At 41.1% G+C, this 15,247-nt stretch overlaps 2 protein-coding genes across 8 annotated transcripts in view; one reads left to right on the top strand and one right to left on the bottom strand.

Annotated features, from left to right (window-relative positions):
• Window positions 1-9: 9 nt before the first annotated feature.
• On the top strand, window positions 10-10,609 carry ctu2 (cytosolic thiouridylase subunit 2 homolog (S. pombe)). Of its 3 annotated transcripts, none has more exons than XM_088613585.1 (16): window positions 10-95; window positions 656-749; window positions 900-974; window positions 1,637-1,715; window positions 1,804-1,863; window positions 2,374-2,434; window positions 2,850-2,959; window positions 3,260-3,591; window positions 4,742-4,877; window positions 5,853-5,984; window positions 7,553-7,644; window positions 7,930-8,030; window positions 8,424-8,592; window positions 8,877-8,943; window positions 9,220-9,278; window positions 9,836-10,609. In XM_088613585.1, the coding sequence occupies exons 2-16, from the start codon at window positions 691-693 to the stop codon at window positions 9,888-9,890; spliced, it is 1,587 nt and encodes a 528-aa protein (XP_088469711.1). In that variant the 5' UTR covers window positions 10-95; window positions 656-690; the 3' UTR covers window positions 9,891-10,609. The 3 variants fall into 3 exon arrangements, with proteins under 3 accessions (XP_088469711.1, XP_088469712.1, XP_088469710.1); XM_088613586.1 differs by lacking the exon at window positions 10-95 and adding an exon at window positions 319-445; XM_088613584.1 differs by lacking the exon at window positions 10-95 and adding an exon at window positions 384-518.
• Window positions 10,610-10,692: 83 nt separating this feature from the next.
• The window catches only part of piezo1 (piezo type mechanosensitive ion channel component 1 (Er blood group)), a 76,064-nt gene continuing 71,509 nt past the window's right edge, over window positions 10,693-15,247 (bottom strand). For all 5 annotated transcript variants that reach the window (XM_088613577.1, XM_088613579.1, XM_088613581.1 and 2 more), the window contains 3 exons: window positions 14,566-14,645; window positions 14,164-14,359; window positions 10,693-12,867 (listed from right to left, as the gene is read on the bottom strand). In XM_088613577.1, coding sequence (XP_088469703.1) covers window positions 12,618-12,867; window positions 14,164-14,359; window positions 14,566-14,645 — 526 coding nt within the window. In that variant the 3' untranslated portion in view covers window positions 10,693-12,617. The remainder of the gene's footprint in view (window positions 12,868-14,163; window positions 14,360-14,565; window positions 14,646-15,247) is intronic.

The raw sequence follows: 15,247 nt of genomic DNA, 5'->3' as shown, positions 1-15,247 counted from the left end.
TGCAAGCGGGGCGTTTTTTGGGGGGTAAACATTACACACGGCATCAACCCAGCGACACAAATGGTGGCGTTACACACATGCCGGACGACAAAGAGGTAAACATTACAAGATAAAACAAAACCCTATTCCAGTCCCTGCTAACCGCCAGTGTTTCTGGGTGTTGATGTTCTTTCAGACGCTTACAGTGGAAGAAATAGGGACATTTAAACTACAATTCCCATAAGCCAATATTCCCCTATAATATAAAGCCTCGGTAGTGGGCGCTGTTCTAATATTTTAAGCACAAACTCCAGAAACGTGAAATGCATTTTAAGCAGTGTCCTTATGGATTTTTAAATCTTAGTAACAATGGACTGGTGGTGCTGTTGACACGATTCTGATTTGCCTTCCTTACCTTATAACAAAATCTGAGTTTTGGACGGCTCTGACACTAAACTTCTTGTCGGTACGTCATCAAAAAGAGCGAGGCTGCACACAGCTGATACCCACATCCTCGCTGCAGTCCCTTGGATAGTGAAGTATGTCAACAGCGTTGAACAGGGAAAATGATATATCATTAGTTGGCTGTACTATACCTGAAACGATTAACTTGCAAAATAAATACTTTTACGTAAAATAATACGCCGATCTGACAAGGCAGTCACGTATTTTACAGACACACAGTGTAATCTTCGCCGCCCAGAACGAGCCATGTGTCAGATCCACGAGGAATATCAGGACCATCTGGTGGAAAACACAAGTATTCCCAGGTAAGCGTGATACACGAAGTGCATAATTCTTACCATTTCCCCATCTTTTATTACGGCTTTCAAACCCTTCTTCCTGAAGGAGACCTTTTCCCAAAAACCTCTTCTTCAAAACAAACGTGAGGGAGACTCAGAGAGTGTTTTCCATTCCAGTGTTTCTCAGAAGTGCGTGAAATGCAAAGAAGGCTCGGCAGTGCTGGTTATCCGTGTTGGAGACGCCTTTTGCAGGTAACACAAGTTCCAAGTTCTCTGCAGCATTCAGCTACGATAGTACACGGGGGGTGCACGACTTCAGGAAAAATATCAACCTTTAGATTTAGAAGCTGTGCTGTAACAATTTTATTGTAAACTTAAAAATAATATTTTTAAGAAACTGCAGGGGATCCGAGTACGTAAAAGGTTGACAATTTGCATAGCCAGAGCTACTGTAATGTTAAATAAAGGATCAGACGACATTTCACGTGTGCACCAAGTGAGTTAAATTAAAAATCTGTGGAATCGTTCATAAAGTTTTAAGGATGTGCTAAAACGTTTGTAAACTTCGTTTATTTCATTTATGTGTCTCCCCTGTTATATTAGGATGGCTTGGTAAGATTTCCTGCGACTAAAGAATTAGACTTTTTTCAGTTTAAAAATGGAATGTTTTTGAAAATTGTATAGAATTGTCCATGCTGAACTTTACCCTGTCCTTTACCAATCATGGGCTCGTAATGAACTGTTCTCCTCACTGATAGCTGGTGGGTGGTGAGTATACTGGTGCAATTTTGTTGCTGTCCAGGTGGGGGCTACACACTAGTGGTGGAGGGGAGTCCCCATTACCTGTAAAGTGCTTTGAGTGGACTGTCCAGATAAGTGCGACATAAATATAAGGATTTATTATTTTAATTCAGGGGGTGCTTTAAGGAGTACTTTGTACATAAATTTCGTGCCATGCTGGGGAAAACCCGTCTCATCTTTCCTGGGGAGAAGGTGAGTTAACAATGAGCGTTTTCTTTTTCCCTCTTTTTTTTTTTCATTCAATTTACCGATTGTCAGTAACTCTTGTGTTCATGTCCAGGTTCTTCTGGCCTTGTCAGGTGGTCCTGCTTCAAGTTCCATGCTTTCCCAGGTCCAGGAGGTAGTATAATAATTTCTGTTCCCGAATGCTTTGGAGCAATGTTCTGAAACAAGTCTGCCTCTTGATTTTACACTAGAGCAATTATGAAACGGTTGATTATTTTGATCTTTCAATTAAGCTATTCATCGATACATGGACCATCAAGTGTGACTTGGAAATGCTCTTGATGTGCAGTTTGCTTAACATTCTTCACAACTATTTTTAAAGTAGTTTCTTCCGAGTTTCATTTCTGCCACTAATGCGTAGCAGTACTAATATTACTAACTTTTAACCTCAGAAATGATCTAAATAAGCAAAGTGATTAATTGGTATTACCTGATACCTTAATTAACTAGTTCAAAGTTATCCTTTTTTATTCTCTGTAAGTTATCCTCTGTATTTTAAAGTCACTCTACTACTTTGGAAATTATTTTTTAAATGGAACAAATAATAGTGCTGATAATATTGTAAGTTGTTTTTTTTAATGCAATGCATAAAACCAGTGGTCTTTGATTTTTCTTTTTGTTTCAGGGTTTGAGCCGTGAAGCTCCAAAGAAATTAAGATTTATACCGGGAATAGTCTACATTGATGGTAATAAACTAATCTTTTTTAAATAATGTTCTGTTTTACAGTATATACAGATCCATTACTTTATATTGCACATGAAAGACTGTATTTCATTTTTAGTTGGTGTTTATGAGTGCTGTTTGTACTTAAAACTGGAAGCTGTTTATTTTTTTGCCATAACATCTACACTTTGAGGTTAATGAGTTAAGTGGTGTAGAAATCGGGGACCAGTACAACCTACAGCCATTAAGTGCTGCACCAGCATTGGGTAATGATGACTTTCTCTGCTTGTTCTGCTAGTGAATGTTGCGGATTATGAACTGGAACTGCAACTGAACTGATTTTAACCAAGGGTTCTAAAGATGAATGGTTCTGCCTTCGTTTCCCCGTGACTAGACAGTTCCCTGGTTTCTGTTTAGTTTCATAATGTGTTTTATAGAAGGGTCTGCCTGTGGTCAGAGCCTAGAAGAGCGAGCAGGAAGAATAGCCCAGATGGAGTCTATATTCGAAGCCACAGGATTCCCTTTCTACATTGTCCACCTGGAGGAAGTAAGTAGTGTACTGCTTCTTCAGAGTGTTCAGTCTTCAGTGGTCTGTGCTGCACTGTCATAAAATGATCCATTTCAGTTGGTATGGTTGTGTGTTATTCTTTCAGAGTAGCATAGTTTTTCAGCCAATAATCACTCCATTGCCATACTCCAGATTTCCCTAAGGAAACTCTTACATGACTGCTTGGCTCAAAGCTTTTGTCATTGCAATATTTAATCCAGTCGTTCACAGCTGATCCGTACTCTCTGAGCATGTTGTTCAATACTGCATTTTTTTTCCATTGGTTGTTTCATTTACCAGGTCTTCCGCCTGCCCAGTTCAGTTCTGCAGTGCGTGTCCTCAATCCCAGGCAAGCCGGGGGGGTCTTATAAAGCTGCTGTAGACCAGTTCATCCAGCTCAGTACAAACACCCAGACAGAGAAGAGCAATGCCTTTGCATCCCAGGACTCCCAGCTGTTCGAAGCCCAATCCAGGCTTTCTGAGCTCTCTACCCAGGACAGGCCTGAGGAAGAGGGTCGAACATCCGGTGGGAGACCCTTCACCTTCACGCTACAGGAAACCCAGGCTGTGGAGAGACTGCTGGACTCTGTAAAAACTCTGACGGCTAAAGAGCAGATACTGCAGATGCTGAGGTGAGATCACAAAGACATAACTCCAGAGCTTGGAATTTCTACATGTTAAAAAAACAGTCTTTCATCTTGCATGCTTAACTCATCATCCTCTCACCATTTTTTAAAAATAAGAATAAATTAATTACACTTGTATTAGCACTTTTCTGGACACTCCACTCAAAGGGCTTTACCTTGATTGATAATGGTAGTGGTAATGGGGACTCCCCTCCACCACCACCAGTGTGCAGCCCCCACCTTGATGATGTGACGGCAGCCATAGTGCGCCAGTACGCTCCCCACACACCAGCTCTCAGTGGGGAGGAGAACAGAGTGATAAAGCCAGTTCAGAGATGGGGATTATTAGGAGGCCATGATTGGTAAAGGACAATGGGAAATTTGGCCAGGATGCCGGTGTAACACCCCTACTCTTTTCAAGAAACACCCTGGGGTTTTTAATGACCAACAAGAGCCAGGACCTTAGTTTGACATCCCAGCCGAAGGATGGTGCCTTTTTTACAGTATAGTATCTTTCTTTCAATACCTGGGCATTAGGACCCATACAGACCGCAGGGTGAGCGCCCCCCTACTGGCCTCACTAACACCTCTTCCAGCAGCAGTCTCAGCTTTCCCAGGAGTCTCCCATCCAGATACTGACCAGGCTCACACCTGCTGAGCTTCAGTGGGTTGCCAGTTGTGAGTTGATATGGCTGCTGGATTTAGCATTCTCTTTCAGGTGTGGTACCATGACTGTATTTGTGTTTCAAAATGTATTACACAGGACCAAGCAGGAATTGTGGAGTGTTTTGATGGGGCATATTGGGATGGCAGGAGCTGCCTTGTCACAACACTCATAAAGATTGTCAACAAACAGGCTGAACATTTCCTCAAATTGCCGTTTTCAGAGACTGGAGCTTTGTTTGGTAAAAGTATTCATTAACCTGTCTGCCAAAGGTTATCATCAGCTGTGAATACTTTTTTAAAACCAGTCCATAGACATTTACACAATGTATGACCAATGGGCAAATACAACAATGGTGCACTTCGTATCTGGACAGTGCTGGAGAAGAAGACATGATAAGGCTTTACTTGCTACTGTAGGAATTTAGTTTCAGCAGCTGACATGCTTTTGATCTCTGGCGTGACCGAGATTATCTGCTTTCTTTCCCATTAGGCACCATCTGATTGTGCACACAGCCCGGGTCAAGGGTTACTCTAAGGTGATGATGGGAGACAGTTGCTCTCGTCTGGCAGTGAAGCTCCTTAGTAACATCTCCCTGGGCCGGGGCGCCTCTCTGGCAATGGACACGGTGAGGACAGGATCGTGTATGGGTGCAATGTTACGTTTGAAACGAAGTGCTCTGTCAACCAAAACTATTAATGTAAAGTAAACCGTCAGTGTTTGACTGCATATTAAAGCACCAAAGGTCCACCACCTTAGAACTGGAGGAAAAAAAGATCTAATCTAATACAAAAAAGAAATGTGTAATTTTTAAAGAAATATTCAAATATGAAATCACACTATGGTTGGGATACTGTAATTAGCAGAGTGCCTCAGGGACCACTGTGTTCTTCCTAATGTATGTCAAAGATCTAGATTCTGATACAGGTATTAAACTTGTGAAATTCATCAATGATACTCCCCAAAATAGGAGAATTGGCAAACACTGTAGATTCTGAATGGGAAATATGGAAATATTTAGAAGTGAAGACCCACAGATGACGTTTAATGCAGCTATGTGCAGAGAATTCCATACGGGAAGCATAAACTATAAGTATCAAATGTGGAGTGGGAAATGAGCTTGAAGATTTTTTCAGAGAACTCGGACTCGAAGAGCTGCCCTACTTTGACAGTCCATGGGAACCTTTATGGCTTTGAGGAGAGACTATGAACCTATTCATGTATACAGAATCCTCAAAGCTCTTGACAAATTATCAACGTTTTCACAATTAATAGTGAAATACAAACCAGAGGACACAAACCAAGGAAACCAAGAGGAACAGTATTTAAAGCATAGAACAGAAGGCACCTATTTGCACATTGGGTTGTGGGAGTATGGAGCACACTGCACAGCCATGTTGTAGAGACCAATACCCTGGGGTCTTTCAAGAAACAGTTGCATGAGATTTTCCAAGCTAGCACACCAGCTAAATGGCATTCTCCAGTTTACAAACTTTATGTTGTCTTAATGGAAGTTTCGTTGTGTGCTTTAGACATGTTTGTGGCAGAAACTGGTTGATGGTTCTCAAATCTTAAAGGCTTTGTTCTGTGCTGCAATTTGAAGGGTTTCTCTGATCCCCGATACGGAGATATTACCATCGTCAGGCCCATGAGGGAGTACTCCTCCAAGGAAATTGCTTTCTATAATAAGATGTTTGGGGTTTCGTCCGTTTTCATTCCAAACCTCGGCACGAAGGTAAGAGCTAGAGATCACCTGTGAAGTGGGCTTGTTGCACTTGATATCGTTGCTTGTTAGTTTAGATGTTCAGACACGTACAAGCGAGAGAAATTCAAAACAATTTTGAACGGAAGAAATTCCGTATTAATCATGTACTGTATATCAGCATTATTCCATGCAAAAAAAAAAATAGACTATTCTTCAAATAAGCTGAGCAGATTCACCACTAACATTTATATACAGTATCCTGTATGAGCAGAGCCGTAAGATGACCTGAAATAAATATCGGAGGGATAATATAGACTGGAAAATGTAATTGAAAACTTTCTCAGACATATGCCCACCAATATTATTTTGATTAACTTGGGAAATGAATTTGTACAACTTGCTTATTTGGAAAAGACTTAACAAAACTGAAGTAAAGGATTACAATTTAAGCAACCGTTCAATTTAAGCAACAGGTTCTATTTGTTTTAAAATTCAGCTGCATTTTTTAATGAGTGGTTGTTTCACAATTTAAGTGCTATAACGTCAAATAGAGCTTATTCCTTTGTTTTGAACATGACTTGCCTTGTCAGTGCTTAGAATATTGGTCCATGGCCTTGGGCTTCACTAAACACTCCCAGATACTCTCAGTTCATGGGAACAAAACAACAAATCAATCAAGTGGCTGTTCTAACAATGTGTGTATTTAATCATTCCCCGTGGCATTTATCTCAAGAATGAGTAATTTTCCTGAAGCTGTGTATTTCCTGGGCTTGGACAAAATTCGTGGGCCAGTATACAAACAAGTTAAACAACTTCTTTTGCATGTGGAAGTTTCTGGCAGGTTCTGCTCTGTAATGTTTTCACACAATGGTTTTCATCCCTTCCTGATTCTCTTTAAACTCTGTACCCCACTTAATCTTTACGTGGGATGTTTTTTTATTGCTTGTTCCAGAGCTGGCCTAAAATGGGAGACTACAGAGCTGATACCTTTGTCTTCAGTGGACTCAGGCCAGATCGTCCTGTGCTAATCTGCTCTTAATCTAGGAAAGAGTGACGCTCTGTGTGCTCTTCCTCTGCCGCAAGCTCCGATGTGTTTGGTTTAAGCCTTAAACTACGTATAATGTGCTCTGTACAGAGAACCTGATACTTAGAGCGAAAAGCTATCAGACATCACGCAGTGAACGTCAAAGATAAAAGGTTTTCTTGATTCTTTGTATCAAGATTCTTTGTAAATTTGAAAATGGGTTCCTTGTGAAGTGCAATCTAGAAGTATTTTGATGCCTTTAGTTAAAAGCCACGACAATTCTATTCTGTAAGGCATTCCTTATGTGAAAAAAAAAATTCTGGTCATCTAAGTAACTTCTATGCGTGCTTGTCTTTTGGAGGATCTGCAGCACTCGTGAACTTTATAAACCGTGTTTCTGTAGACACATGCTGACTGACTTGAGAGACTGTGACTTTGTCTCAGTCTGATTCTGATGTCATAAGGATCCTATTCCAGATCCCCCCCGCAAATAACTGCTATTTCCTGCCAGGATGAAATTAGATTCTTTTAGTTAAAAAGCTGTTCTGACTCTCTGCGGTTACTGTTTTCTCAGGCACCTGAAAAGGCCAGTATTCAGCGCCTGACTGAGAGCTTCGTCAATAAACTTCAGATGGACTTCCCCTCCACAATAAGCACTATTTACAGGTGATTTCCGAGAAGTCAGCTTTCCACACATATTTAGGTGCCATTACACACTTGCGTACCAGTGAAAAACAGAAGGACAGTATGATGTACTCCATCTTTAGGCCAGCGCTAGGTGTGTAGTAGACTGGAAGTGTTGAATGTTGTAGGATTTTTCCCGTTTAATTTTCATGACCTTCTCTGAGATGTAAAAGTGAGATGTCTGTAAACTCTTCTGTGTCAGTTTTCCTGTTCAGGAGTGTTTGGGACATCTGAATTGGCACATAGCACATTTGCGGTGTTTTTCAGGACCAGTGAGAAGCTGAACACTGCCTGCCCACAACTGAGCAGCGACCAAGAGCAGGCTGAGAGGTGCCTGCTGTGCCTGTGTGCTCTGGACACTGGAGCAGGTAGGGATCAGGACCCCTGCTGATGAAAATGTTAGAATAAAGCAGGTTCCAGTGACTCCAGGAAATTGTTTTGCAAAGCAGAGGACAGTGCAACTAAGGTGTATATCTTGTAATGCTGCATTTCCACATCTGAAAGTTCAATTCAAGTTTATTATTACACATACTGCAATGGACACTAGATCGTATTGTGTCAGCAAACATGGGGAGTTGCGTCACTGCAAAAAAATTGACCAGAACTAGAATGTACATGGTTCATTAAAATAATTGTATAAATATAAATTCCTCTTTCCGTACTGGAACAGAATCTTTCTAGTTGAAAACTGTGAATTCATGGTCGTAAGCCCAGTGGCAAGCTGACGTGTTGAGAACCGGTGATATCATGTCTCTCTGCAGCGGAGGCCTCTGCCTTTCGTGCCACCTTGGTCTCGGAGCAGCTTTCGCAGAAGAGCTGCCCCGAGCCTCCGCCGGGGCTCTCAGCTCCCGGACTGCAGCGCCGCCCTGCAGGAGACGAGCGGACTGACTGCTGCGGGTCTGGAGGAGGGAGCCGCTGCTCTGCGGACGAGTAGGTCTAGGGCAACTAGTTGCATGTTCTTGGTTATTCATTTTCAGGCACTGGACAGGTTCTGGGAGACTAGATGGCCACTAGAAGAGCACTAACAAGGTTCAAGGACAAGCCGTCTAAATCATTCTTTAAAATACTGCTGTTAACTCTATATCTCTTCTGCCCCATCTCTTAAGAAATTGTACAGTATAGGTCGTTGACTGTATAGAGATTCTTTGAAGCCTGTATAGTGTTGCATGTTCCCATGTTTGTACCTGGCTGCCATATAACATGTTACTCTCCAGGGCTGCCTCTTCTACTGACCCTAGGAGCCTCCTGTGTTACAGCTGCAGACTGATCATCAAAGACATGGTGAGAATAAAAAAAGTGTTTTAAAAGTGTGCAAAACAGGACTGGATTGTCTTAAGCAACTGTTTCCTTATTGCCTCCATGGGAATTGTGGGATTGAATTATTTTGTACTGAATAATACCCAGATCTTTCTGCTGTAAGTAGAGGACCTCTTCTTGATTAGACATCTTCTTAAAATTATTTTTCTGTAGGAAATGTCTTTTTTTTTTCCCCCACAAGAGGAGTTGGTAATGGCAAAAAAAGTCTAATTCCCTAATATTTCTGTTCGCATTCAACAGACCTCGGCAGAGACACTTCCTCCATATATTGTGTTAGAAACTGAACACAGGAGGCGAAGGTGAGTCAGTTCCTTTAAAACTAATAAAAAAACAGTTTAATTATCTTGTGTTGTGAACTTCAAAGAGAAGTTTCATCCGATCCATACAGACAGCATTGCTGTTGCGGTCTTCTGTTTCTAGCATGAACTGGAATGTAAAGTGGAAGGCTGAATTCTCCTCTTCGGTCCACATACTATAGGCTTGTCTAAGGCTGCTGCAGCTGTGTGTCAGATTATTCAGAATAGTGCACAAGAGAAATCTACTTTGAACCTCATTTTTATACAAGTTGTTTACATTGTGCCCAGAACAACAAATCAGAGTTTTATTTCCATCAATTAAAAGACATAATGTGTATATATACAGGAAATTGATGGTGTGTTGAATCTGAAAGGTGTGTGTGAAGTCGGTTTTACTCCTCAGGCAAACAGTGGGCAGAGAAACTCAAAATGGGGAGCAGTGAAGGGCAAAGCAGTGCAGTTCTTTCCCATTAAAATGTGTGCTGTGATGATAAAACATACTGGGGACATGCAGAAAGTAACCAGTAAGGTGCGGTTTTGCCTTCCTGTGTTGCTGACAGGGCTCAGATGAGAGAGGAGATCAGCGAGTTCCTTCTGGATCCTGCGCAGGAGTGAGAAGACCTGAGGTTTTCCAGCGGGAGGACACCGCTGTATCACCGCCATGTGTTCAGTTGTCTGCTCAGAGCAGCTGACTCCATCGGAGAGACTCACATCCATGCTCAGGCACCCTCATGGGTTCAGTCCCTTCTTATGGTTGAATACACAAATCTAAATGATCAAATCAACCAAATGTTTAAGTGCAGGCTGTATTCCATTTAAATGTGAACTTGAACTTGCCTTTTAACATTTTTTTTAGAACTGCTTACCCCCACCTCCCTTAATCTGTCTGCTTTTTAGAAAGCCAAGGGTGATTTTTATGTTTTTTAACTCGGTTGTTAAAATCCCCATTCACAATTCTTTTTATTATCATTTTAAATGGTAGCACTGTGTTCCTGTTTGAATGTCCCATGCATTTGTGTACTGTTTGCTCTGTTATTTTAACTATAACTGTATTAGAATGGTTCCTTTTCCAGACAGTTATAAACATTTTTGAGTTTAAAGTACAGTGGATGACGTTAAGAATATGGTTTTGTTTTACTTTAAAGACGCTCTGCCATTTCACATCAATATAATCTTTAATGAATGGCACTAGAGCAGTTTTGGTACCATTGTCATCACTACGTGACCATATAACCATCATTTTCTGTAAGGTTTAACTTAATTATGCAGACAGATGTTTTTTTTATAAAGACAAAACGTGTACTTTAAGATGTATAATAAATTGTTTTGCAGTGGTTGGGTTCAAATGAAAACGTACTTTAAGCAAGGTGACTGGTGAGTCAAGAAATTCTAAGAAGAATGATTTGAAAGTCAGAGCTAAAGCTGAACAAGGTTTTTATTGATTAAAAAAACACATCGCCATTAAAAGAACCAAGTCATGACAATGAGAAAAAGTAGAATACCCTGAACTGTGGAACTGAAATTTGTCTATTAGGGTTTCACTTTTTCCCCCATCATCAAAAAGAAGGTGCAGTTAAGAAAAAATAGCAATTTTATACAAAAGACCTCTTGATTATAATGAAAATATATTTAGAGATATGTATTTCATAAGGCAAGTGTCAAACCTTTTTATGACAGTTCAAAAATATTATACAAAAACATTAATTTGGAAACATTTTGGCACCAATAGTATGGTACTGTGCTTTTCTATAAAGCACTGGTTCTCAATGCTGAACCTGGAGTATCTGTGTCTGCTGGTTTTTGCTCTAAATCACGGGCTAATTTCTTTCAGTTTTTTTTTTTAATTTTGCTTTCAGCCCTTCAGCTACATGAGATCTGTAATGGTACGAACCATGTACTAATGAGTTTTAAGGTCTGTGACCTGAAACATAAGCATAGCTTAAACTGATGAAAAACTCACTGTGGGAGGTGTCTAGTACACCACTGTTCCCACTGTGTTTGCTGACCGACTGATCACCTGTTAGTAAAAAATAAGGGAGCAATTCTTAATTAGAAAGTTGAGGAGAGACTGCAGTTCTGTGTGCTGCCGTAGTTGTAAAATATGTACTTGAGGTTGCACCTTATGGAGAAAAAAAGTCTAAAATGCCAAGCAGATCATTTTAAGGCACTGATGATTAAAGTCCCAGAGGGCACAAAAACCAGCAGACACAGGCAGACTCCAGGATCATGACTGAGAAACACTGCCATAAACTATTGCTTGGTAGCTTGTTTCAATTTAAATAAAACTATTCCAGCATGTAAACATCCAAGACGCACGCTTTTTCCCATTTCAACACATTTCAGAGTTTGGTACAGTTTCCTTCTCCCTGATGATCATTTTGGTCTGCTAAAGGATAGAGTCTTTTGACAGTACTTGGTTTTTAACATAAAACTTGTTTAAAGTCATGAAAGGGTGATGACGACAGCTGGTCTTTCTATGCAGTCTTGTGTAGAGGTTTTTAAGTGACAGTTTAGAATCAGCCTTAGAGTTCAAGTCTTTAAAATCTCTCCCTTGTCTCCATTCCAATGTATCCATTACTAAAACAGTTTGTTCTTTCCAACAGCTTTCATAGTCTTCTAAGCATGTTTGTAAACAGTTCAGTATAAGCTTTTTTAAAAGTCTTTTGACTTTAGTGTTAGAATAACAATTAGCTAAGATCCTGGTCTACGTTGTCTTTGGGGATCACAGTTTTCCCACCGAAAATGTCTTTATTTATCCATTCGGACTGGATGAATTGAGAAAAGCATACAAGTAAAGAAGAACCCAGTCTAAATCCTCCTGCTCTTCCCAGCTTTCGTTTCCTTGTCCTGTTTCCTGTCCGCTATGTCATCTGTCCTGCTGCCTTCTCATAACTCGCCCTTCATGAGAACACAGACGTCCACATTCTTGTGGTCTGAGGTAATTTCAACCCAGGTCCTAAAGGTCATATTTCAGAAAAGGAAACAAAAAAAACTTGGCTCAGCCACGAAGGAAAGCTCCATGCAGTCTCTGTATTAATGGGCTAGGGCTATCCCGTAGAAAAAGGTAAATACGCAACCATGAAACGTACTCTGTGATATCAGCCCATTAACACCAATTGCTTAGTGGCAGTCATTAGAGTTGTATTTATAAAATTGAAAAGAAAATGGAAAAGTTTATGATCTCCAGCTGTCACAATTTCTTATTTCATGGCGAAGGGTTCCAGGATACATGGGTGAATAAGTCTCCTGCCTTCTGTTGTTACAGCTCAAGGCTTATTTGCAATGAGCAGTGAGTGTCAGAGCTCTGGTCATGACAGTTGAAGTGTGCAGGCTGTGGGTCTCCTAGTCTTTTTCCCGGGTCCACTTGATCATAGTCTCCGGTGAGCGGTACAGGAAGATGAGTTTGGAGTACAGCTCCTCCTCCAGCTCCAGCTCCCCGGTCTCGCGCACCAGGAAGATGTCCGTGCACAGCTTGAGGATGCGGTCCACGCAGGGCAGCTCCTCGAACATGATGGAGTGGGAGATCTCGCTGAAGAAGCCGCGCACAAACTTCCCGATCACCAGCACCACCGACACATACAGCCCCATGATCCTGCAAACAGGAGGAGAAGTCAGCACTCTCCACGGACAAGCTATTTAAAACTGCGGTGACAATGCATGCCCAGAAAGACACAGCTGGAAGATCACCATGCTACAGGTTTCTACTAGTGAAGTCCTTAAATGGAGCGTAAAATAGTGGTAGAAATTTTAATACATTGCAAATGCAATGCACCTTGCAGAAGTTTTCACTCCCTTCTGATAATGGCACATTTGAAATAAGGTATGCATTAAAAAAAATAATTTTATTTAATATTATATTGAACAGAGGCATTTTTTGGTAGCAAAACTGGTAAGGGCAGGTAGAGCTCTCATCACCCAGGCATTGGGAGCTGGAGGCTGGGTCATGTCACTAGCGGACTGTGACTAGGATTCCTAGAGAGGTGGCACACGACTGGCTGGGTATTGCCATCAGTCAGCCAGAGCTCTCTTAGCTCTCGGCCACATAGACACTCACAGGCCCACTGGCCCATGGGCAAGGGATCTGCCACCCCTAAATTCGGCACTGAAGCTGCTGCACGGGGCTACGGAGCCAGTGAGGTGAAAATGTAGTCTGACTGCACTTCTCCATTCTCCCTCGAGTGTCTGGGTGCATGGGTCACAACCATGAGCCGAGACATGAAAAACTCAGAAGGGGAGTTCCAAATCAAGTGGGTATATAAAAAGAAATAACTGGTGATTCTACAGTCACAGCACTATTAAACGGAACACTTCTATGTGAGGGGAAATGGATGTTAGCAAACTCTAAAAGAATATATACAAATTGAAATTTACTGATAGCTTAAATAATCAGCTTCCTAAGTACTAAATGGAAGCACCATTGCTGCTGTGCCATTTTTTAGATAGGTTAAAATATACTTCTTATGCAATTGAAGATCTTCTAATATTCTTAAAATTCTAACATTTTTATCTTCAAGCATTTTTCATTTCTACTGTGTGCCAACAGTAGATTGGAAATATAAAGTCCTATCTGGAAGAATCACGATCGCAAACTCAGAGTGCAGGAGAATCTGGAAACTTTGCTGGGAGGCAAATACCTTTTAAGGCTCTGTCTGCATAAATGAAAAAAGAGCAAAAACCAGATAACCGTCCCAAGTGACTGCTGTGTGGGCAGTGAGAGCAGTGTCTCAGGAATACAAATGAGCCAATAATACAACAAAGAGGACTTCACCTTTTGAGCTGCAATGTTGGATTAGCTACTTGTGGTTTTATTTCTATGCATGCTTATTCAAATCAATGCACTTGGTTCTCCAGCTGGGGAAGCACTGCCAATGAAACATGAGGCTCATACCCATATCCGGCCAAGAAGCCCAGGCTGGGAGGGCTGACTTTGTCATTGAAAATGACCATGGGAAGGACTCCGCAGCTGTCCTGGGAAGAGCTGCAGTCTGCAATGTGAATATCCCACCACTCCAGCATCCCGCTGCCGTTGACCGAGTGGTCCTTCATCAGGGTCAGAGTCACATCCAGGTAGCTGTCCTCCTCATCTGCCACCGAAACAGGTTAGAAATGAGATCTGGGGTGAGTGTGCTGCAGTCAAGAGAGTTTCTGATCATCAAACCTTCTTACATTACAGACTTAACACGACACACTACAAGGATTTGGTTAGGTCAGGTTAATACAACAACTCCTGGCTTTTCCAAAACTGGCGGACGGGTTGGAGACAGGGGTGAGGTATAGTAACCACTCTTACCTGGGTACAGCTGACTGACAGGTTTAGCTTCAGGTCCATTCGGCGCCCTGATATAATTTGGGAACATGTCATTCACATGCCTGTAAAACAAACAAACATTGCAAATATCGTGTACTGGCTGTGAGAAACTGTGATAGTTTTGCACATATTTTATTGTTTTTACAGTGACTATGGTCATCACATTTTGCACACACCTATTTATTTATTTTTTATTTATTTATTTTTATTTATTTTGTTGTCTTTTGTTTTATAACTATTCTGATGTCTGTATTTGCTTGTCTTGGGCTGGACTACTGTAACATCAATTTCCTTACGGGATTAATAAAGTATTATCTATCTATCTAGTTTTATGGAACTCAACCCTTCAAACCTCTCTAGATTTGCATTAAGGATCTAGTAATGTAATCTGTTCTTATACTGGCAATGCATTTACAGAACCTTTCACAGTTTTTCAAGAAACAAATTATGCCTATTGTTAATTTTATGCATAATGTCAGCCTATTTGAGAAGTCATATTCTCTGATCGGCATCACTAATTAAATAGCCTGTAAGGGAAATGTTGTTACTGTAATTAGCATTCTGTGTATACTTTCACAGCAGTCATGTTCACCATGTCAATACTACAGTATGTATGCGTCTTTGTGACTGCAGGTTGCAAGGTTCGAGGTGCAGCCCTTCTCCT

Source organism: Lepisosteus platostomus, chromosome 20, assembly GCF_059453375.1.
Source record: "Lepisosteus platostomus isolate fLepPlt1 chromosome 20, fLepPlt1.hap1, whole genome shotgun sequence".
Classification (NCBI taxonomy): domain Eukaryota; kingdom Metazoa; phylum Chordata; class Actinopteri; order Semionotiformes; family Lepisosteidae; genus Lepisosteus; species Lepisosteus platostomus.
This window is presented reverse-complemented; position numbering and strand designations above follow the sequence as displayed.